The sequence below is a fragment of the Acinonyx jubatus genome, chromosome D2 (genome assembly GCF_027475565.1).
Source record: "Acinonyx jubatus isolate Ajub_Pintada_27869175 chromosome D2, VMU_Ajub_asm_v1.0, whole genome shotgun sequence".
Classification (NCBI taxonomy): domain Eukaryota; kingdom Metazoa; phylum Chordata; class Mammalia; order Carnivora; family Felidae; genus Acinonyx; species Acinonyx jubatus.
In genome coordinates this window covers 4,143,506-4,168,155 of record NC_069393.1, presented here as the reverse complement: position 1 = coordinate 4,168,155, position 24,650 = coordinate 4,143,506, and the positions used below count along the sequence as shown (strand labels likewise).

Here is a 24,650-nt window from a genome sequence, read left to right as displayed (position 1 = left end):
AAAAGGTAAACAAAATGAACACAACCTTAGCTAAACTAACCAAGAGAAAAAGAGAAAGAACGCAAACCAACAAAGTTATAAGTGAAAAAGGAGACATTAAAACTGATACCACAGAAATTCTAAGGATCATAAGAGGTACCAGGAACAACTATGTGTCAACAAAGTGGACAACCTAGAAGAAATGGAAAAATTCTTTAAAAATTTTTTTTTAATATTTATTTTTTTGTGTGAGAAAGAGAGCATGAGCAGGGGAGGGGCAGAGAGTGAGGGAGACACAGAATCCAAAGCAGGTTCCAGGCTCTGAGCTGTCAGCACAGAGCCCGACATGGGGCTCGAACTCACAGACTGCAAGATCATGACCTGAGCTGAAGTCGAACACTTAACCGACTGAGCCACCCAGGCGCCCAAGAGATGGAAAAATTCTTAAACTTACAACTTGCCAAGACTGAATCAGGAAGAAATAAAAAATCTGAATAGACCAATTATTAGTAAAGAGATTGAATTAGTCATCAAAAATATCCCAAAGAAGAAAAGTCCAGGACCAGATGGCTTCACTTGTGAATTTTACCAAACCATTAAGGAAAATTAACACCAGTCTTTCTCAAATTCTTCCAAAAAATCAAAGAGAATGGATCACTTCCAAACTCATTTTATTAGGCAATCTTTACTCTGATACCAAAACCAGAAAAGGATATTACTAGAAAAGAAAATTACGTGCCAATATCCCTGATCAATATAGACACATAAGTTCTTAATAAAATACCAGCAAACAAAATTCAGCAGCACATTAAAAGGGTCATTCACCATGATCAAGTGGGATTTATCCCTGGGATGCAAGGATAGTTCAACATACGCAAATCAATCAATGTGATACATCACATTAATAGAATGAAAGAAGAGAATCATATAGTCATCTCAACAGACACTGAAAAAGCATTTGACAAAATTCAATATCCATTCATGCCAAAAAGTCTTAACAAATTAGGAACAGAAGGAATGTACCTCAACACAACAAAGACCATGTATGATGAGCCCACCCTTAACATACTATATGATGAAAGGTTTAAAGCTTTTCCTCTAAGATCAGGAACAAGGTGCCCACTATCACCACTCCTATTCAACATAGTGGTGGAGTCCTAGCTAGAGTAATAGGCAAGAAAAAGAAATAAAAGGTATAAAAATTGGAAAGGAAGAAGTAAAATTCTTTCTATTTGCAGATGAGATGAAATTATATATAGAAAATCCTACAGATTGAAAGAAAAAACCTGTTAGACCTGATTAATGGATTCAGTAAAGTTTTAAGATACAAAATTAACATACAAAAACCAGTAGAGTTTCTATACACTAACAACACGTTTTCTGAAAAGGAAATATAGAAATCCCATTTACAATGGCATCAAAAACTTTAAAATACTTACGAATAAAACTAACAAAGGAGGTGAAAGATCTCTATTCTGAAAACTATAAGATATTGATGAAAGAAATCAGAGAAGACACAAATGAATGGAAATATCCTGTGTTCATGGATTTTAAGAACTAATATTGTTAAAATAGCAATACTACCAAAAGCCACCTATGGATTCAATGCAATCCTATCAAGATTCTGATGGCCTTTTTTACAGAAGTAGAAAAACCCCTCCTAAAATGTATATGGAATCACAAAAGACCCTAAATAGCTAAAGAAATCCTGAGAAAGCAGGAGGTACCACACTCCCTGATTTCACGCTATGCTATTAAGTTATAGTCATGAAAACAATACGGTACTGGCATAAAAACAGACAAATACACCAACAGAATAGAGCCCAGAAATAAATCAAACTACATATGGTCAACTAATACTTGAGAAGGGAGCCAAGAATACTCAATGGAGAAAAGACTCTTCAATAGATGGTTCTGGGATAATTGGATATTCACCTGCAAAAAAATAAAGCTGAAACCATATCTTATACCATTCATAAAAATTAACTCAAAGTAGATTAAAGAGTTACATATGAGACCTGAAACCATGCAACCCCTAGAAGAAAATATAAGAATAAAGCTTCTTGACATGGGTCTTGGTAATGATTTTTTGGCTATGACACCATAGGCACAAGCAACAAAACATAATCAAATTAAAAAATGTCTGCACAGCAAAAGAAACCATAAACCACCTAGTGGAAAGACAACTTATGGAATGGGAAAACAAATTTGCAAACCATACATCTGAGAAGGGGCTAGTCATCAAAGTATATTAACAAACCCATAAAACTCAATAGCAAAAAATCAAGTAACCAGATTTAAAAAATTGGCAAATGTCTTAAACAGACATTTTCCAAAGAAGACATATGAATGGCCAACAGGCACATGAAATGATGCTCAACGTTACCAATCGTTAGGGAAATGCAAATCAAAACCACAATGAGATATCGCCTCACACCTTTTAGAATGGCCACCCTTAAAAAGACATGAAAGAACAAAGACTGGCAGGGATATGGACTGCTGGCAGGACTGCAAGCTGGTGCAGCCACTGTGGAAAGCAGTATGGAGGTTCCTCAAAATATTAAAAATAGAATCGCCATTTTATCCAGTAATTCCACTTATGGGAATTTATCCAAAGGAAATGAAAACACTGAAAAGATACCTGCACCCTGATGTTCATAGCAGCATTATTTACAACAGCCTAAACATGGAAACAACCCAAGGGCCCATCGACAGATGAATGGATAAAGAAGAGGTGGTGCGTATATACAATGGAAGGTTACTCAGCCATAGAAAAGAAGGAGATCTTGCCATTTGCAACAACACGGATGGACCTAGAAATACTATCTGATCTCCCTTATATGTGGAATCTAAAAAAAAAAAAAAAATCATAGAAAAAGAGATCAGACTTGTAACCAGAGGTGGAGGGTGGAGGAAGGGGGAATTGGAGGCAGGTGGTCAAAAGGCATAAACTTTGAATTAAAAGATAAGTAAGTACTAAGGAGGTAATGTGCATGATGACTATAGCTACCATTGCCATATGATGTAAAGGAAAGCTGTTAGGAGAGTCAATCCTAATAGTTCTCATCACGAGGAGAAACATTTTTTACCTTTTTTTGTCTTTCTTTTCTTTTTATTGTTACCTATCGGAGAAGAAAGATGTGCAGTAAACCTATTGAGGTAATCAGTTCACAATATATGGAAGTCAAACCACCATGCTGTATGCCTTAAACTTATACAGTGATGTGTGTCAATTATTCCTCAATAAAACTGGAAAAAAAATAGAACTATCATATGATCCAGCAATTGCACTTCTGGGTATTTAGCTGAAGAAAACAAAAATACTAACTTGAAAATACACATGTGCCCCTATGTTCATGGCGGCATTATTTACAATAGCCAGGACGTGAAAACAACCTAAGTGTCCATCAACAGACGAATGGATAAGGAAGATGAGGTATATCTATCCAGAGGGATATTATTCAGCCAGAAAAAAGAATGAAATCTTGCCATTTGCAATAACATGGATGGGTCATGAGGGCGTTGTGCTAAGGGAGAGAAGGTAGACAGATAAATACTGTATGATCTTACTTATATGTGGAATCAAATTAAAAAAAGAAAAAAGAACTCATAAATACAAAGAACAGATTGGTGGTTGCCAGAGGCAGGGGGTGGATGAAATGGGTAAAGGGGGTCACAAGGCACAAACTTGCAGGTACAAAATAAATAAGTCCCGGGGGTGTCACGTAGAGCATGGGGACTATAGTTAATAATAAGGTATTGCATATTTGAAAGTTGCCAAGAGAGTCGATCTTAAGAGTTCTCATCATACGAAAAATAAAAATAAATTTTGTAACTATGTATGGTGACCAATGTTAGCCAGACTTATCGTGGTGATCATTTTGCAAAACATGTGACCCTTCAACAACATGGGTTTGAAATGTGTAGGTCTACTCACATGCTGATTTTTTTTTAATAAATACAGTACAGTCTGGTATATGTATGATTTTCTTAATATTTTTCTCTAGCTTACTTTATTATAAGAATACCATATATGATACATGTAACATGCAAAATATTTGTTGATTGACTCTTGATGTGATCAGTAAGACTTGTAGTCAACAGTAGGCTATTATCCATTAAGTTTCTGGGGAGCCAAAAGTTCTATGTGGATTTTCAACTGCACTGCGTGGTGGGTGGGTGTTCAGTGGCCCTAAACCTCATGTTGTTTAAGGATCAACTGTATATACAAATATTGAATACTTACGTCGTATACCTGGAACTAATATAATGTTACATATCAGTTATATCTCAATTCAAAAAAGAAAAAGAAAATTAGACTAAGAAATGTCAGACCAAATTTCGTTTTCTGAATGGTTGTGACATCTATGAATGTCACGTGTTCGTTACAAGGACCTGTAATAATACACCTCGGGCTGGATGGAATCCAAGTCGGTTCACGACGGAAATCCCCCCCAGGAGCCCCTGGGCTGGGGGAGAAAGCTTACGCTGTATCGCTCGAAGCCGAGGAATCACCGTGGGGCTACTAGGCGGACTGGAACCATTGCTGTTCAAGCTCCTCCGTTTGTCCAAGTTGGGAGAGGCCTGCACAGTGATTTTATGCTGGAAATCTGTGGGACATGGAAACAAGGAAGAATTAAGGTTTCGTGGTTTTTAAGTTCCATTCATGGCCACTTTCATCAGCACAAAGCAACAAAAGCAAAAATTGCCCAAGGGTAAGAAGGCAGGTATCTCTGGCTCTGTTGCTTGGTTTCCTTCTTCTCTTCCACTCAGGGTTCAAGTCAATAAATAATGACTCAGAGCCTACGATACATTAGGTACGGTCAGATACATACAGAACAATGAGACACTGAGTACTTGCAGAATCGAACCATCTTCTGGGAAGAAGAGTTACCTCTGTGTAGCCTGATATGGTTATAAACAAAATTAGAAGAGGAGACGCCTTGGACTTAAATGAGCCTTGGTTCTGTCACTAGCAAACTCTGGACCTCAGACGAGTCTGGACCTCAGACCTCTCTGAACTGGTCTCCTCAACTGTTAGACAGAAACAACCAACATTACACAGATTGCTGTGGTGATTAAAACAGAAAATGCAGTTAAACGCTAAGGCGGGGGGGGGGGGGTGGTTTCAGGACAAAACACTCCCCCCAATACTCCCCCCTTAACCTTATCACATTTCTTCACGACTGTCCACTCTTCATCAAATCTAGCATAAAAATACTCTGCTCTGTTTTTACGGGGTCTTCATTTCCTTAGGGAGGCTCCCCTGTTGTATAAAACGTACGTTAAATAATTGCTTTGCTTTTTTTCCCCCCTGGTAATCTGTCCTTGACAGTCTGATTTTCAGACCCAGACAGGGACCCTAAGAGGGTCAAGGAAAACTCCCCAACCCTGTCTCAGTTAAAAGCATTTTGTGGTCAACATACCCTACAAATCATAGTTAATCTGACCCAACCTTAATATGGGCAGCTGCCACGGAAGACTATGTTGACAATATGGGAATATACAGAAGGAGTAATGTGGCCAGAGGGAAGTGGAGGGTGTCTGGGAAAACTCTGTCAACTGTAAGAAAGTTATCAAAACCTTAGACCCAGGTAAAGGAAATTATTGGGTGTTCTTTCAGAGTGCACGGCTGAGCTTAACCTTTGACTTTCTCTTTACAGGGCTAATTTTTACAACTCCGTCGGGGCAGAGGTTAACTTGTAGATTCTATCTGGTGGCAACACCAACAATTTCTGTCTGGTGTGAAAGACAATCCCCAAGGTTCTGGTTACTGCCATCCTGGGCACTAACCAGATTTGTATTTAACCTAGCAATCTAACCCTAACGTCCCCTTATTAAATTGCCTGTACATACTTAGCTCCTCAAATTCTCAATGAAACCAATTGTAACTGGTTCTCTGGTTATTAATGAGTTGAATAAAAATCTTGGACACGTGTTCATTTCACATTTGAAAGAGAGCTATAATTTTCCTTTCTGAAAACTATACTTTATGCTTTATTTAAAAAAATTTTTTTTAATATTTTTGAGAGAGAGAGAGAGAGAGAGAGAGAGAGAGTGCAGGGGAGGGACAGAGAGAGAGGGAGATACAGAATCCGAAGCGGGCTCCAGGCTCTGAGCTGTCAGCACAGAGACACACGCGGGGCTCGAACTCACGAGCCGTGAGATCATGACCCGAGCCCAAGTCGGATGCTTAACCAACTGAGCCATCCAGGCGCCCCTATACTTTATGCTTTAAAGAACTTTAAAGAACCACCCAGTGTTTGGAATGAGGGGAAGCTGGAATTTGGTAGCCCAGACATCTATCCAATCATTCATGTTAGACGCCTGAAAATTTTTAATACTGTCTCCTCCCCCACCCTCCATATCCAATTAAACACAAAATAGCTTGTAAATTTGGGGTTACAGATTCATGTCAGAGCTATCGTTGAGAAATTTATATTCTGGCTTCTGGAAGCAGCCAACTCCACATCAGAATCCCAGCTTACCACTTCCCAGCCACGTGGATTTTCGAGAGGTGACTTAACCTCCTGGGGTCTCGATGTCTCCGTATACAAAACTGGATAATAAATAGTGATTCCTACTTTGTAGGACAGCATGAAAAATTAAATACAAAGAAGTACAGAAAATATTTAGCTCGGGGCTCCTGGCATAATACATGTTCAGTAGATACAGGTTAGTCATTCTTTTTGTTCTCTCCGTCTCTACGGCATCCATCATTCCACGCCGAACCTGCCACATTTTCTCTTGATCTTCCTGCACCTCTCCCCTGGGCCCCTCTCATCTAGCTCACAGCAGTCAGATGCATTTTAAAAACGTATGCCAGACCATGCCATTCCTCTGCTGAAAACCCTTCAAAGGCTTTGCTTTTTTTTTTTTTTTTTTTGAGAGAGAGAGAAAGAGCATGAACGGGAAGAAGGGCAGAGAGAGAGAGGGAGTCACAGAATCCAAAGCAGGCCCTGCACTGTCAGCACAGAGCCCGACGCCAGGTTCGAACTCACCAGCCATGAGATCATGACCTGAGATGGAGTCAGCGCTTAAGGGGCTGAGCCGCCCAGGCTCCCTTAAGTTATTTAAGTTCTTAAGTTACAGAGATCAAAATGCTAACACACTCGGGGTTCTTCGTGCCTCTAGCCTCATCCTGCCCTGTTCTCCTGTCATTTGCTATGGTTTGAACCAGGGGTCGGCAAACTTTTTCTGTCAAGTGCCACATAGGAAATGCATGGCCTCTGTCACAATTACTCACATCTGTTGATTTAGCAAGAAATCAATCATACAATAGACATAAATGTGTTCCAATACAACTTGCTTATGGAAATGGCAATTTAAATTTCCTGTAATGTTCACGTACCATGAAATATTGTTCTTATTCTTTTCAAGTATCTAAAAGTGCATGAGCCACTCTTAGCTTGTGGGCTGCACAGAACAGGTGTGGTAGGGTAGATTTGGCCCACAGTGTGCCGTTTGCTGAGCCCAGGACAAACCACACGGGTCTTTCTCAGTTCCTGGCAGGAACCAAGCCTTCTTTGCATGTGCTCTCTTCCTTCTCCCTCTGTATTCAGTCAAGTCTTATTTCAAGTCTCAATTTAAAATTTTTGCCAGGGCGCCTGCGTGGCTCAGTCGGTTAAGCGTCTGACTTCAGCTCAGGTCATGATCTCGTGGTTGGTGAGTTGGAGCCCTGTGTCGGGCTCTGTGCTGACAGCTCAGAGCCTGGAGCCTGCTTCAGATTCCGTGTCTCCCTCTCTCTCTGCGCCTCCCCCACTCACGAAAGTGGAGAAGGAGAGCTGTCAGACACGCTCTGTCTCTCTTTCTCAAAAATAAACATTAAAAAAAATAAAAATTTTTGTGAATCCTTTTATTTTCATTTTTTTTTAGAGAGAGAGAGAGAGAGAACACCTGGAGCAGAAGAGGGCCAGAGAGAGAGGAAGAGAGAGAACCTCAAGCAGGCTCCATACGAGGGGCTCGATCTCACAACCCTGGGATTGTGACCTGAGGCGAAATTAAGAGCTGGACGCTTAACCAACTGACCCATCCAGGTGCCCCCAAATCTCAACTTAAATGTTACTTCTTTAGGACAACTCTCTTGATCTTCGTAAAGCAGGTGACATCTTTCCACTACTCACTGTCATATGACTTTTCCCTCATAGCAGTTAATAATTTTATCAAGTAAAGTATTTAATTATTAGCTTAAGGTTCGCTCCCCTCCCAATACAGTGTCAGCTCTACGCTGGCAGGGGCCATATAGACTCCATCACAGTACGACCCCAGCGCAGGCTGGCGAAATGCCTCGCCCATGAAAGATACTCAGTAGATCTCTGCTGAATCAATATTTTATCTGTTTACGTTTATAAGTAATGTAAGGGCAGAGATCATGTTTTATTTTTTCGCAATCCCTATTACTTGATCATGGTAAATCCTCAAGTATTTGTTGAAGGCAAAAATGGTGTAAGGTTTTACAACAGAATCCAACTGGTGCTCACTTACAGTCAATTGCTGAAAAATACACAGCTGGGTGTAGGGTGGTTTGGAAGACAAAACAAGTGGAAACGAAGTAGCACATGGGAGGCTTCCTCCATCTACCAAGATCTGACCGGGCAGAGAGCAGTCTGAATAAAGAATAAAGATCGGATGTGAGAGAACAGTTCAGCAGGTGATTGGACTGATTGGCGAGTGGGGGAAGGTTAAGAGAAACAGTCTTACCCGTAGGTATGAAAGAGTTTATTTTAGACTGAAGTGCTTTATAAAGGTTCAGCTAGCCCCATGATACGTCAGAACACTGGAAGCGAATTCCCCACGAGTTTTGGAGAAGGAGGAGCCACCAGCCCAGAGCAGAGCAGACGGCGGCTGTGTTCTTGTAGCCCTCAGAACTAGAACCCAGAACCAGACCACAGCATGGGAACGATAAACCAGGTGGAACAAGGGATGGCCAGGTGACCAGCAGAGAACATCTGTAAGGCCAAGGAGGAGTAGCACAAGTACCAAACTGGATTTTAACAATACCTAAGATTCAGAGTGCTTCTGATCTCCTGGAAAAGTCTAAATAATTTCTCTCTCACAAAAAAAGGAGTCTAAGTTAAAAAAAATTTTTTTTAATGTTTATTCATTTTTGAAAGAGAGTGAGAGAGAGAGAGAGAGAGAACGTGGGGAGGGGCAGAGAGAGAGGGAGACACAGAAGGCAAAGCAGGCTCCAGGCTCTGAGCTGTCAGCACAGCGCCTGACGCAGGGCTCGAACCCACGAACCAGGAGATCATGACCTGAGCTGAAGCCAGACACTTAACTGACTGAGCCACCCAGGCACCCCTGGACTCTTTATGTCTTAAACATAAAGAAAATATTCTTTTTGTTTGTTTGTTTGTCTGTTTGTTTGAGAGAGAGGAGTGGAGAGAGGAGAGAGAATGAGAGAGAGAGAGAGAGAGAGAGAGAGAGAAAGAGAGAGAGAGAGACCGCACGCATGGGGAGGGGCAGAGGGTGGGAGAGAACCCAAGCAGGCTCCACATTCAGCATGGAGCCCCACTCTGGGCTCGATCTCACTACGGTGAGATCACGACCTGAGCCAAAATCAAAAGTCGGACATTCAACTGTCTCAGCTACTCAGGGGTCCCCCAAATATTATTATAAATACCCTTGTCCCTGTGAGTTGGGGAAAGGTTGACTTTGTCCCAGTTCTACATTTAGGAAAACTGGCTGATGTTCAGTTTTTCATCCTACTTGAGAGAATAATTTTCTCATGGCAGATTCTCATGAGGTCCCGAGACTTTTGAGTAAAACTATACTTGTGTTTTTATTGGCAATATAGATGTTTCATGACAGTATCAGTGGGAATAATCATTTGACCCTGCAAATAGTAGCATTTGCACACACACACACACACACACACACACACTCTCACATGTGCACACGTGAAGGAAGATGACTGTGGCCGGCTTTTGGCATTTCTGAAGTGGTTACAATTAGGATCCCATTGCTTTTGAAAGATACCGAATTTGAAGGCTTCAAACCTTCTTTGCCTTATTTTATAGGTTCTAAACATACAACTTTGGCCTGAGATAAACACAAGGCAGAGCACGTGGTACAAAGTGGTCACCATAGAAATACATCTACCGTGATCACTCGAAGATTCCAACAAGTTCCAAGAATTCACAAAGTACAGTTTATACTTTATGTAGGTGATATCGTCTACACTTTTGTGGATTATATCGTCTCATTTTATAAGCATCCACCCTTGTTTGGGGAGTGTCCATAAAGGACTGCCGGCGGAAGGGTTACGTTGGAGTTTTCTAGTGGTTAAGTCATCACAGCTATAAATAGTCATAAGATTAAAAGTTATCCTCAGTGATTCTGAAGGACAAAATTATGATGAGCTAATTTTTCACACTTAATAACAAGTTTTTGGAAGAGGGAGAGGCACAAATATTAAAGGTCAGTTTGTAGGAGTCTCCAATATGCTTCTGAGAAAATGTTTAAGCTAGTTACACATAGGGAAAATTTCCTGCAAAAGGGGTTCAAGCAATTTGTACGCTGAAAAGAAACTACCACTGCCATTTGAGCTGCTGTCTAGCAGATGTTTCTTCCTTAATAGTGTACCGCTAAACAGTACTAACATTTGGTAACTCAAAGAATTTTCTAGAAGACAACAAGTTCCTTGGAGGTGCAAATAATTGCTTTCTCTTCTATACTAAGCAAAATTCCTGGAGGAAATAAGTAACTATTGTTACAGTTATCATTTTTCTCTTTGGATCTTTGGATATGTATCCTACTTTGGGACACTATGCAAGTAAATTGTGTGTGTGTATGTGTACATGTGTGTGTATGTGTATATATGTACCTGTGTATATGTGTGTGGGGGGGGGGTGAAAAGTTGGGGGAATCTAAAGAGAATCAGTTTCCAGAGCAGTAACAATCTGACAACAATGTAGCAACACCTTGTGGCCAGAAGAGGTAAACCCCATGCTAAATTAAAGAAACAATTTCATTCTTTGAATATGGATTAGGACTATAGCAGATTTTTGGGGTATGTTTTAATGGGAAATCTTTTATTGAATGCCATAAGGCAAATAAATGTAGAACAAATTCTCAGAAAGGGAGAATGTAATCCAGGAACAATATAAATCTAGCAAAAATAGTCGAATATATTTGGTCTGCTTTGAGTGAAGACAAGATATCGCGGAAACACGATTTGAGATGAAAAGCAGGAGTGACAGTGACCTCAGGAATCCTGAGACGTTTGCTTTAATCACCTTACCACTGAAGAGTAAAGAATCACGGGAATGATTTAATTTTTTTCTTCCAAGTTTATTTTCCATCAGTTTCTCATTAGCCATGCCCCTCCCAAGTCCCCCAGGGAATCGGTGAATATTAATTAGCATAACCTAGTCGCAACACAGATAGAAGGCTGATAGAGCCAAGACCTGGAGAAATTCTGAATTTTTCTATCATCTACACTTGAAAGCAGAAGCCTCATCATAAATAAAACAGTTTCTTTTAAATTATGTGGGACCCACAAGACAGCACAGTCAGTGGTCCCCCAAGTTATACTTTGGCTAAAAAGCAAACATCCGAAGAGATCCTGAAAAAAGATCTTTTTTTCCTCCAGAGAGGTCAAAGGTAAAGGGAGGAAGGACCACACACAGCCTGCTTCCACTACATCAAACCAAATAATCAATAACGTATACTGTGTACTCACCATGGCCACACATCAGCGATTTTCTGACTGAGGGCATTGGCAATAATCCAAAAAGTCACATTATGTTGGGAGGCTTCCAGGAGTTTGTGATAAGTAATTTTATGAGACAATGTATACATACTTTATATAAAAGAAAAGTGTTGTTGGGGTACCCGGTGGCTCAGTCCGTTAAGCGTCTGGCTTCAGCTCAGGTCATGATCTTGCGGTTCATGAGTTCAAGCCCTGTGTCAGGCTCTGTGCCAACAGCTCAGAGCCTGGAGCCTGTTTCGGATTCTGTGTCTCCCTCTTTCTCTGACCCTCCCCCGTTCATGCTCTGTCTCTGTCTCAAAAATAAATAAATGTTAAAAAAAAAAAAAATCTCATCCTGCCGTCTCTTCCCGGGCTGGAGACAACAAAGAAGCCCATCACACAGATGACATTCAAACCTCTTGCGACACACGCAGAAGAGCGCATACCTGAAGGTAAGCTGATGCGATGTCCGTCTTTGAGCTTTAACCGACTCCGCCTGAACTTTCCCTTCCTCTTCTTGACGTTGGGCTTCTCCTGGTTTAACTGGAAGATCAAAATGTTGAGCTCCCGCTCCAGCACGTCGATCTCCCGCTCGGCCAGCTGCTGCTCCCGCCGCTTGAGCAGCGCCTCCTGGGACTTCTGCTGGAGGGCGGCCCGGGTCAGCTCCTCCTCGCGGGACCGCAGCTCCTGGGGCACAGAGCACGCGGTGTAAGCAAGAAGCGGGGGTGGCTCTTCTCCAGCTCAGCCCCCCCCCGCCCCGGTCCTCCCGGGGCAGCAGCCTTGGCAATCAGGACTGCAGGAGCTAAGACCTCCCAGGCCCAGCACTGACTCAGACGACCAGCAGTGTGCCTGCGCTCTGCGTCTCAGGGTCCCCAAAAGGCGTCACCAATTTTTCGAACCCAATTTTAACACTTCTCCCTCCTCATCGCTGGCCCTCACGATCATCTGACACGGAAAGTGTTCAGTAACATAGAGCAACAGAGGACAGAGGTGATCGACCCATTTCCCAAATAAAGCCAAACGGTAAGACTTGACTGATTGAAGGAGAATCATTCTACTCATGAAAGACCACAGTTCAGATTTCTCTACCTGGGAAGAACTTCGTTGGGTTATTTAAGGATTTGCTTAGGGGTTAAAACATCGTGGTGGAGACATTCCAGGAACAACAAAGCTAATGGGTCAGAAGGCAGCGGAAGGCCCAAGAGAAATGAAAATGAGCATCCCTGAAATTGTAAGTCCTTGGAAAATGAATTTTTCAGGACCCCATGGATGAATGAGAAGTATCACTTCTGACACAGATCGCATGAATTAGCTCATGAAGGCCGCTCTGTCACAATTAAAGTCTAACTTCCAAAACTTGGCTTTGGTTTCAGAATTATTTAGCTTCGTAGAAAGCCCATGAATTAAAGAATACAGTTAATCCTTGAAGAACACTGAGTTGGGAGCACTGACCCTCCCCACCCCCACCTCGCCATGGAAAATCCATATATAACTTCTGAGCCTCCAAAACATAACCACTAATAACAGCCTACTGTTGCTGAAAAGTCTTACCAACCACATAGTCAATTAACATGTATTTTGTAAGTTATATGTATTACAGAGTGTATTCTTACAATAAACGAAGCTATAGAAAAGAAAATGTTTAATAATAATGGAGAGACGATATATTTACAGTCCTGTACTGTATTTATTGAAAAAAGCCACATATAAGTGGACCCACATAGTTTAAACCTGTGTTGTTCAAAGACTGACTGTTCCTATTAGGAAAAAAGTACTCAATAGTAAAACCAAGAACTCTACCAAGTTTTAAAATCACACTTCCACTCTTATTTCATTTCTATAAAATGTTATGTGTGTCTTTTTTTTTTTTTTTAATGTTTACTTATTTTTGAGAGAGAGACAGAGTGTGAGCGGGAGAGGAGCAGAGAGAGAGGAAGACAGAATCGGAAGCAGGCTCCAGGCTCTGAGCTGTCAGCACAGAGCCCGACGCGGGGCTCGAACTCACGAGCGATGAGATCACGACCAGAGCCGAAGTCGGATGCCTACCCACAGAGCCACCCAGGTGCCCCTAAAACGTTCTCTTCTTTACCAGAGACATAAATGTTCCTTTTAGTGCTGAACTTCTTTCTCTTCTTGATTGCCCTGCTACTAAATCAAGCAGTCATACTGAAATCAAGGCACTTGCAAACTTTTATTTACACTGCTCCAGAAAATTTAATCTTAGACTGTCCTAACACCAGAAGCTTTGTTAGAAACTATAGATGCCAGCTCAGATGTAGCTTTGAGCTAGGAGCTGTGAGAGCTCTGAGGACTGGGCAAACATATCACACTTTATATAAGCAGCCACACTTGATACAGCCCATGTCAAGAATACTGATACAGAAAAAACAAAACAAAACAAAAAAACACTCTAAAATAGAGGCTCAAGGAAGAAGCCAGAGCTGAGGCATGGGATTAAAATGTCAACTCAAGTCTGCTAATCCCTTGGACTTTTTATAGAAGGGCTCAAGGAATACATGGAGGCTGTCAGTACAATTATCACAGAGGAAAAACAGAAGACCCTCATTCTGTAAATAAATATAATAATATCAAGAAGAGACTGAGGAGTTCTAAAAAAAACAAAAAAAATTATTTATTCAGATCAAACGAATTCTGAATTTATTGTTAATTTACAAAGCGGGCTGAAATTCACCTTTAAAACATTCTTAAAATTTGCTTTTTCTAAACAAAGCTCACAAAATTGCAAAAGATTTACTTAACACCGGTTGATATTCAAGTCACTTCTGCTAATATGTACCAGCTGATTCTTATTTATAAGCAGATCAGTATTTCTTCGTTACATTATGCCAGACGTAAATTACTATATACTACATGAAAGTAAAGGAAAACAAAGAAAATGCTACATATTAGAAAAAATTCTGAAATCTGTTATATAACTGATGGCTTTTTCCAACCAGTTTGTCCAAACTGGAGATCTTACCGTCGTGTATTTGGGGACAGAAGATACTTTCCAGTCAACTTTCAATGTCTAACTCATTACTGTCTGCCCTTTTGTTAAGATATTACTTTTCAGTGGTGTTGATATCAATCCAATTAGCTATTATGGAATGAAATGGCATAAGGTACAGATAAGGCCAGCAAATTCAATTAGGCTTTTTGTGTGTTACTACTACAATAATTGAAGAAGAAACCATTTTTAATTCTGGGTCCCGGGCGAAAATGTGGATCCCCTGGCCATGACTTTATAAATTAAAAACAAACAAACACTTGCCCGAGACTTAAGAGAAAAAAAATAAGATCAAAGAGAAAACAGCCAAAGTACTCTTCTTTCTGAATGCATTTTAAAACAGTCAAAAGTAAAAGAAAAAAAAAAGGCTGGAGTATTAGAACCCCTTCGAATACTTTGAAATTATGAAGCATACACAAAAATTCTTTTGGTTGCTGAGATTTCTAAGCAGTAATATTTGTTTAACTGCTTGGCACAGGCCAGTCTAGTAATGGCAAATCCAGATTCCTGGCAGATGTTAATCATTAATGGCGGTATGTCTTCCAATAGTGGTTCAAAAACAGGTGCATGGACCCAGTGCACAAAGACAGACACACAAAGATAAGAAGCCAGGAATTTAGGGAGGAACCGATATCCGTGGAGGCTACAGTTTACTGAGTAACGCAGAGCACAGCCAAGTTACTGACCATTAATTCCAAGTCTGACGCCTCCTACCTTAAGCAATCAGTGAACAAGAAAGGGAGATAGTGCACGTACACCCTGCACTCGACTCTGTCGAGAAAGACGCAAGAAGAAACCTTTGAGCAAAATCCAAGAACAAAAAAACCCCCCAAAAGCATTACAGATTCTCTTCAATTTTGAGTCAAAGGCTCGTAAGATACCATACATGTGGTATTTCAAGGAGCACTGCACAGATATCACATAAAAGGAGAAAGCAAGGACGCCATGAGAGGACAGCTCAAAAATGATTCCAAAGAATAATAAAGAAACTACTGTAAACCCCCACATGGAGAAAGGGAAGACACGCATTCTTGAAGGATGCTTTTTGACTTTTATACAATGTAAAGTAAGAATTAATTCACTGGATATCCTTCTATCTGGCAGTGTCATGGATAATTATCAATAATTTAAAATAAGTAAATTAGATAAAAATCATCGTTATTAATAACATCACCTCTAAATTTTAAATCCTGTGACTTCTTTTATTTTTCCCCTAAGTTCACTCCCATTCCCCAAAATCTTTTTTTTTTTTTTTTAATTTTTGCTATTAAACATCTACGAATTCCTGAAAACAATTTGGGGAAGTGTGAAAACAAAACAAAACAAAACAAATCAGTATTTTTCTCTACCATGTTAAGTGAACGAAATGTATTACAGTTTCCAAGAAACTATTAATAATATCGCGGAAAGTAATCCTTCGATGAAACACAAGATTTAAAAGCTAATCTGGCCGGTCATTTTCAAGCATTTTCCCGCTCAGAGGAGCCCAGTTTCCCGAACGACTGGGCCAGGGATTGGCAGCGGCTGTTAGAAGCTGCTCTGGCTCCAATCAAAGCCACCGCTTTCTTTGGCACTTGCCAAGTAATGGGCACTGCTCTGAGCCCTGTGCACACACCACCCCAGGGAGCCGGCAGCGTGACTGTGACCTTTAATGGGGAGGAGGCGAGCAGGGAAGGAAGAGCCCCGGGTCCAGCCAGCTGTCTGGCTCCAGTCGTAACCGCTTCGCTAGACTGCTTTGGATTTTGGCACTCTGCTAAAAACTTATATTAAAAAAAGGGAGGGGGAAGGAGTCTATCATTGTTTTTAGAATTCCATTTCGATATCCCCTTTCGTCTGTGTGGCTCCCTCGAGGGAAGGAAGCTGAATGCAGTCTACTGAGCCACCGTCTGCTCTAAGCGTCAGAAAGTTGTTGATTCCCAGACCACATTTTTTTATATTAAATATAATTTATTGTCAAATTGGTTTCCTTGTAAAACCCAGTGCTTATCCGAACAGGTGCCCTCTTCAGTGCCCATCACCCACTTTCTCCTCTCCCCCACCCCCCATCAACCCTCAGTTTGTTCTCAGTATCTAAGAGTCTCTTATGGTTTGCCTCTCTCCCTCTCTGTAATTTTTCCCCTTCCCCTCCCCCATGGTCTTCTGTTAAGTTTCTCAAGATCCACATATGAGTGAAAACATATAGTATCTGTCTTTCTCTGCCTGACTTATTTCACTTAGCATAATACCCTCCAGTTCCATCCACACTGCTGCAAATGGCCAGATTCCATTCTTTCAAATTTTCAATTTTCTCATTGCCAAGTAGTATTCCATTGTATATAGAAACCACATCTTCTTTATCCATTCATCAGTTGATGGACAGTTAGGCTCTTTCCATAATTTGTCTATTGTTGAAGGTACTGCTATAAACATTGGGGTACAAGTAAGTGCCCCTATACATTAGCATTCCTGTATCCCTTGGGTAAATTCCTAGTAGTGCTATTGCTGGGTCATAGGGTAGATCTATTTTTAATTTTTTGAGGAACCTCCACACTGTTTTCCAGAGCGGCTGCACCAGTTTGCATTCCCACCAACAGCGCAAGAGGGTTCCTGTTTCTCCAGACCACATTTTATTATTAAAAAAAATTCTTTTTAACATTTATTTATTATTGAGAGAGAGAGAGAAACACACACACACAGCATGAGCAGGGGAGGGGCAGAGAGAAGGGGAGATACAGAATCCAAAGCAGACTCCAGGGTCTGAGCTGTCAGCGCAGAGCCTAATGCAGGGCTTGAACTCACAAACTGCAAGATCATGACCTGAGCCGAAGTTGGTCACTCAACCAACTGAGCCACCCAGGCGCCCCACCAGACCACATTTTAATCCCTGGAGCTTTGACCCAAGAGGCCCTGCTTCCAAACTCTGCAACATGAACCCTCTGAGTTCTTCCAGTATTCCAGGGTAGCCCCTGCAATTACCATTCCCTTCTGCACCCCTTCTGTTCTTTGTCCAGACTTGATTTCCAGGTCCTCCTTCTGCCTTCCAGGCCATCTTCCTTGGGAGGCTCTTTAAAACCTGATGCCAACAGTCAAACCCACTGTCTAAGGCTGCATCTGCCGGTTTTGTATTTTCCAACTTACAAAATACTGAAAAATCTAAGAAGGGGCTGAATTACCTAAGTCTACTACTTGAAAAAAAAAAAATGACTTCAGGAAAAAATAAGTGACTTCAGCAGTTTACATATTTCTCTCTAACCTTTAATCACTTAAAATTAGGAAATATTTAAAATATACTACAATCACAGAGAACAGCAAATACCCATACACTCACTGTCAATATTTGACAGATGCTAAGGTTTTACCTCATCTGTTTCAGATCTGCTAAAGTCTCATGTGCAGCACGCTCTAAATTCTCTCCTCTCCCTCTTCTTGTCTGCGGTTCCTTGGTTGCCCCGTAACCCTCCCTCATCCAGACCTTCAGACTTTTGGTACATCTGAATGGCACTGGTTTATGTGTTTTACCAATTTCCATAAATGGTATCTAGCGTAACTATCCTTCTGCAACTCACTTTTTCCACTCAATTTTACATTTGAGATTTATCCTCGTTGCAACATGTAGCTAGAATTCATTCATTTTGACTGGTTTGAAGATTTCCAGTCCGAATCAATACTGACTATACTGAATCAATACACAGTAGTTTGGGCATGGATACTGAGGCCAATCCCAGGTTTTCACCATCACAAACCACGCTTCAGTGAACAACCAAAACTTCCCCGGGCACACATGTGGGTGTCCCTCAAGAATATGTAAGTAGAAGTTAAACAGCTGAGTTGTAAACCTCTTTGATGGCATATGATTCAGAACAGATTTCCAATACATACATCTAAATTCCCTGTTTCCCTTGAGTAATAATGGTGGTAATGATAATCGCTAGTATCACTCACCTACTAGAATACATTTCAGGTTAGAATACATTCAGGATATTAAGAAACTTTGCGTAGGTTAATGTAACGTACTTATTTACTATCTACCATGTGCTGAGTACTCTGTTCAATGCCATGGATGACAATGACCAAGAATAAGATAGTGTAGCTGACTAATATATTATCTAGCAGAAATGGCAAACCAAGAAGTCAGACTCAGCGCCAGCTGAGTGTGGGATGCTGTGACACACAGCTTATCCGGTGCATCTGGGTGAGGGGAGGGAGCTACAAAGGACTCACAGCCAAGGAGCCAGCAACTGTGAGGTGGGGCGAGAAGCTAAGGAGGGGACAGTATTCTGGACCCACAAGAGCATGTATCTGGAGACTGAAGGTCAAGAGTGTGGTGGCATCAGAGGAACTGAATGGAATTCAGGACGGATGGGACACAGTGAGGCTACATATGGAAGGACAAAGGAAATTAATAAGGGAAAGAAATTGGCTGCTGAAGAAGGATGCTCAGATTTGCATTGTAGAAGGGCCATTGGAGGTGAGGGGACCAACTGGGGGAGCAAGACTGGACGCAGGGCAACCAGGTGGGATGCTGTTGCAGTGACGCAGGTGGTAAAGCGAGGACAACAGGGATTAGGGGAGGGATTCCCACTGATGGTCTCTGTCACACAGGAGACCACCAGAAACATCTTCAAAGCCCTTGGAGGCCGGGTACCAATGAGAACAGTAATCTGTCCGTCAGAGAAAGAAGAAAGCAGAATGAAAGAAGATCGGGTGGGGGTGAGGGGTGGGTTCTGACTTCGGGGTTTGGCTGGAAAATGGTGCCAAGATCCACGTCTAGCCCCTTTTAAAAACTTGTCCATAAGATCCCAGACCCCTAGCCTGCCATTCTAAGGACCTCAAGAAAAGAGACTGTCGTAATTATCTTTGTATCCCAGGACTCTAACAATGCTCCCAGCACACAGTACATAGTCAGTACATGTTTGCTGGGAAAACACAAAAGAGAACATAACCTTGAAACTCACAACAGTTTCCCCATGGACACGGTTCTAAGTTGTATGTATTTTTTAGAAAACAATTTGCACGTTGGGGAGACCCTGTGACATGCCTGGGAGTGATTCCCAACTCAGTAAGACAACAGTAGACCTAAGCTTCTCAAAGACAGAATCTGGGCATGCGATGTCTTGGTGTCACGCACAGTATTATAAAAACCAGGTCAAGAAATGTTTATGCATGGGGCGCCTGGGTGGCTCAGTCGGTCAAGCGTCTGACTTCGGCTCAGGTCATGATCTCGCGGTCTGTGAGTTTGAGGCCCGCGTCGGGCTCTGTGCTGACCCCTCAGAGCCTGGAGCCTGTTTCAGATTCTGTGTTTCCCTCTCTCTCTGACCCTCCCCCGTTCATGCTCTGTCTCTCTCTGTCTCAAAAATAAATAAACGTTAAAAAAAAAAAAGAAATGTTTATGCACATATATTCAAACCACAGCTTGTTATTCCCTCTTTGCACTTGGGTTGACCATAGGCCTTTAGTATTACAGTCAATATAAAAGTCTAGACATGTAATACAGAGCCTCTCTGCCTAAGTCCAAGTTACTCTGGCATGAGGGAATGATTCTCAGCCATGTTTTAATGTTGTAAATTTGAATCAGCAAGTGGGCTCTTTATTTAGCAAAGCATTACTGCCCTCTTAAAAAAGAATTCTACTATTTTAGAATCACAAATGTATGAGGTATAAAAATTCCTTCCTGGACAACTGCATGGCTTTGTAAAGGTTATCAAAAACTTGCGATGTTGTACTTTAGCCCAGACATTTCTTGCACATACAAACAGAACTTAACCTCTCGGATAATTACACACTTTGGACGGGCAGAATAAGGCTTGATTCACCAAAATGCTCAAGTACTACAAAAGGGTCTTCAAAAAATTAGTGCTGAACCTATAGCACAGAATCGTGCTGTAAAGTTGGGGTTCTTAGGGACCGTGAAGTCACTGTGTCATCAAAGGAGACCATGCTAATTGCATTCACTTCCCAACCAGTCTGCCTTCCAATAGGGTATACCTTTACTTCTCCTAGTTCACTGTGTATGTGGTGGCATAAATGCAGCCTCAGGTATGTTTCACATAGATGTTTATTTAGTGCTTCTTAAAATAAACAAACCAACCGGAACTTAACTCATCATACTAAAAGGTTCAAAAATTATACTTTCCCAGTTTCTCCAGCAAAGCACTGCTTTGGAGATAAAAGGGTGTGTGTGTGTGTGTATGGGGGGGTGTCTAGCATAAGAAAGGCTTTAAAAGATATAGTCAAAAACTTTAAAAAGACACCTTTGTGACAACTGTGACATTTATAGAGTACTACATGACATCAAGGAATTACTGTTACTTTTTGAGATAATAATGGCAAGAAAGTTATTTCTAAAATTCTTACCAGTTAGAGATGCCTGTTTTAAGATTTAAGGGTAAAAGGACATGAATTGAGGATTTAATTTAAAGTATTCCGTTTTTTTTTTAAAAAGATGATAACGGGACTAAGAGATGTACAAAATGACAAAATACTGACAGTTACTAAAGCTGGTTAATTTATACCAAGGACTCAGTATGCTGTTCTCTCTTCTTTTAATTTTTTTTTTTCTTTTTTACTTTTGAAAATTTCCCTAACAAACGATTGTTTCTTTTCCAACGATACATTTTGAGGACATTTCTGTTTTGCTTCGTTTTAGTCGGAAGGTAAGAATCAGTAACTATTCACGTCTGAAAATCTTTTACAATAGTGCTAACCGTGTTCTTGACGCATGTTTTCCATAATCCTCGCAAATGTGGGTGTCTTCTGCAGTGACTGCATCTCTCTCACCTTTTCCTTTGTTCTCAGTTCATCAAACATTTGCTGAATTTCTAGCTTCCAGTCATCTTGCATGGAATGAAAAGATTCCTGAGGCAGGTCGGTCATAACTGCCTTTTCAATAGCAGTCAGTTGTTCAAGGATTAAGGGAAATGATGGACGAATGTGAGGGTCCTGTTGCCAGCACTCTAAAATAAACAAGAACCACATTAATTCCGTTTCTTAGCACAGCCCAGATTTTCAGCCCATGCTGATGGTGTCTACTGAAGATCTGAAAAATCAACTGATGACGACTTTGAAAATTTTATTTTACACAGCATCCAGGTCAGTGGCACGTGTACAATATTCGCTGTTAGGTAAGGCTCTTGTGGTTTCTCTGATACGACGTGAATACTGGATGTGTGCACTCCATGCTTCACCATGAACTGTGTGTCTCAGGGGCCTAAGCTGCCCGGCCGGTGATTTACAGGTACGGAGTTCTAGAACTTGGCCCAAGAAACCCGAAATCTCTAAAATGTTATAATCACACGAGAGGTTCTAAGAAATGGCCTCGTAATGAAGGAAGGTAACTAGCTGCCTACAAAAGGAGTCAGTTAATTTTTAAAAGCTAAACATCAAATAGATAAGGTCATGGCAAAACCACGCCGGTTAAGATCGTAAAACATTTTTGATCATTAGGTGGAATTTAAAAGAGCAGAATGGAGCCAACTAAATTCTGTCTTTGAACTTGAGTGCTGTACTTGGTGAAAACTTTATTACCATTCGGTTGGATTTTGTACATAAATGAGTCACTGATAAAACCGGATTGTTTTTTAAAAAGTGACTTAATCCATCAATGCTTTACCTGATGTCTCAGATTGAAGACAAGGTTTCGGATTCATAAAATGGTACAGTTGCTTAAAAGCATCTGAAAATTAGAATCACTGCTGTACCCAAAGTATCCAAAAGTACCCTTTTGGATACAAAATGCACAGATGTTCTCCTGAGCGGTTCCCCTTGCCTCCACAGACCCACAGAAACCGGAGCGGGGTGGGGGGGCACAGATACCTTTCATGAGCTTGGCAAATGGCTCAGGGCAGGTGGAAGGAATGGGCAAAGTGAGCTTATTGACGGCTACTCCGTAAGCCACGGCAAGCCCATCGATGCCACGGTAGGGGACTTCTCCCGTGAGCAGCTCCCACAGCAGGACTCCATAGCTGGAAAGCAAAATTGCCATGGAGTTAAATGGGTCAAAGGGTGTCTTTTTCTTCCAAACACAAGGGGTGGGATAAATGCATCTGAGCCCTCATTCAGCCCCGACTAAAAATCTTCCCTTCTGGGACGCCTGGGTGGCTCAGTCAGTAGAGCGTTGGACTCCCTTAATTTTATTTATTTTTTAACAACTGATCTCCCATTTTATTTAAGTTGTTATTTATTTTGAGAGAGAGAGAGAGAGAGAGAGAGAGAGAGAGAGAGAGAGAGAGAAAGAGAATCCCAAGCAGGCTCTGCACTGTCAGCACACAGCTCAATGTGGGGCTCGAACCCATGAACTGTGAGTTTATGACCTGAGTGAAAATCAAGACTCGGACGCTTAACGGACTGAGCCACCCAGGTACCCCTAGCGTCAGACTCTTGATTTTGGTTCAGGTCATGATCTCATGGTTTGTGGGTTCGAGCCCCATGTGGAGCTCCACGCTGGCTATGGGTCCTGCTTGAGATTCTCTCTCTCCCTCTCTCTCTGCCCCCACCCTCCCTCATGCACTCTCTCTCTTAAAAAAAAAAAAAAAAAAAAAAAAGAAGACCCTTCTCTTCCAACAAACCCTTTAGTGGCACGTATTCCAAGGTGCGAGGTGGGGTCTTCCAGTGAACCCCCTGTTTAAACACACACAGGCACACACCTTCCCAGAAATCAGTTATGCATTAATTATAGGAATTAAAACTATATAATGAATAGGAAGCATAGAAGCAGTACATAACTGAACTAAACGGATCCAGAACCAGGCCACACTTTGATGTGGTGTTTTGACGTTTCTCCTTCTATCTCATTTTTCCACACCAGGATTAAACCTCTTGAGGACTGTCATGTCACTGAAGACATTAGCCCCACAGAAATCTCACGTTATGCACCATAGGACTTAGATAGAACCATGTTGACTATTTTTAAATGGTTGTTTTGAAATTGTTCATCTTTCTGCCTCTCCCTTTATATCTTAAGAGTTGTGTTCCTAATATTTCTACCATATTGCTTAGAAGTAATGGACAAAAAACCAAAAAAAATCAGCATGGGCCTCCCGGTGCCCACTAGTGGGACAAAACATCTCTTTTTTGTAACTCTGTATCCATTAGTACCTTAGTTTCCTTTTATAATCTGCAAAACATGAAGTACAAATTAGCTTTTGTTAATACATGAAATATCAGCCACTCCAGACATCCCATTTGATTTTAAATCGAAACACACAGGCAGGTAAGGGATGGTCATGTTTTTTTTGTTTTTTTTTAATTCTACTAACATAACAAGTACGGTCCTATTTACTTTTCTAATCTTTGAAAAAATCATTACCTTTACATTTTAAAAAAACCATTTGAAATTTAGAGTGGTAACTTGATTCTCATTACTTATGTTTGTTGCTTATATATAATGTGTAGACATAGTTTTAAAGACAGCAGACAGAAGGTAGAAAAACATGCCTAAAGAAAAGACCACACAGCTCAGAACAGCACCAAAAAAGCATTTAACTTTGGCTTTGGACTTGCTTTCTGAGTCTCATTAGATTATTTTCTGATCTACAGAGATGCGGGGGACTCAGAGCATCACAAATATAATAGAACAAGCCCTTCATGAAGGCGTGGTCTGCAAAAAGCTGGAAACTCTCTGGACTCCAGGCTCAGATCATCCCGGATACAATAACCTCTCATTTACAGACTTCTCTGTTAGTGTCTATTGGACTCTAGACACTATACCGAAAACGTTCAGAATAAGAATGTAGCCATGGCGGAATGTGCCCAATCAATGGGGCCTTGGGCATCCTCCAGCTGACGTTCTACCAGCTCTAAGTAAAGATGTTTGAGTCCCGAGGCCCCTGAGTCCAGGGCTCTCTGAGGCCGAGGAACAGGGCACCAGTGAAAGACAATTGGATCCTGACTCAGCAGACTGGAGTCTGAGTTTCGGGAGTATCACTGCTTACTAGCTGTGTCTCCACTCACAAAGCCCTTAACAGCTGATTGTGAATTAGCTGATGTATAAAATAA

The 24,650-nt window shown here is 41.2% G+C and overlaps 1 protein-coding gene across 2 annotated transcripts in view; it reads right to left on the bottom strand.

Annotated features, from left to right (window-relative positions):
* MAP3K21 (mitogen-activated protein kinase kinase kinase 21) overlaps window positions 1–24,650 on the bottom strand; it is a 62,349-nt gene that overhangs the window by 15,404 nt on the left and 22,295 nt on the right. For both annotated transcript variants that reach the window (XM_015079783.3, XM_015079784.3), the window contains exons 3-6: window positions 22,470–22,618; window positions 21,435–21,610; window positions 12,118–12,358; window positions 4,467–4,589 (exon numbers count right to left, since the gene is read on the bottom strand). In XM_015079783.3, the coding sequence (XP_014935269.2) occupies window positions 4,467–4,589; window positions 12,118–12,358; window positions 21,435–21,610; window positions 22,470–22,618 (689 nt within the window). The remainder of the gene's footprint in view (window positions 1–4,466; window positions 4,590–12,117; window positions 12,359–21,434; window positions 21,611–22,469; window positions 22,619–24,650) is intronic.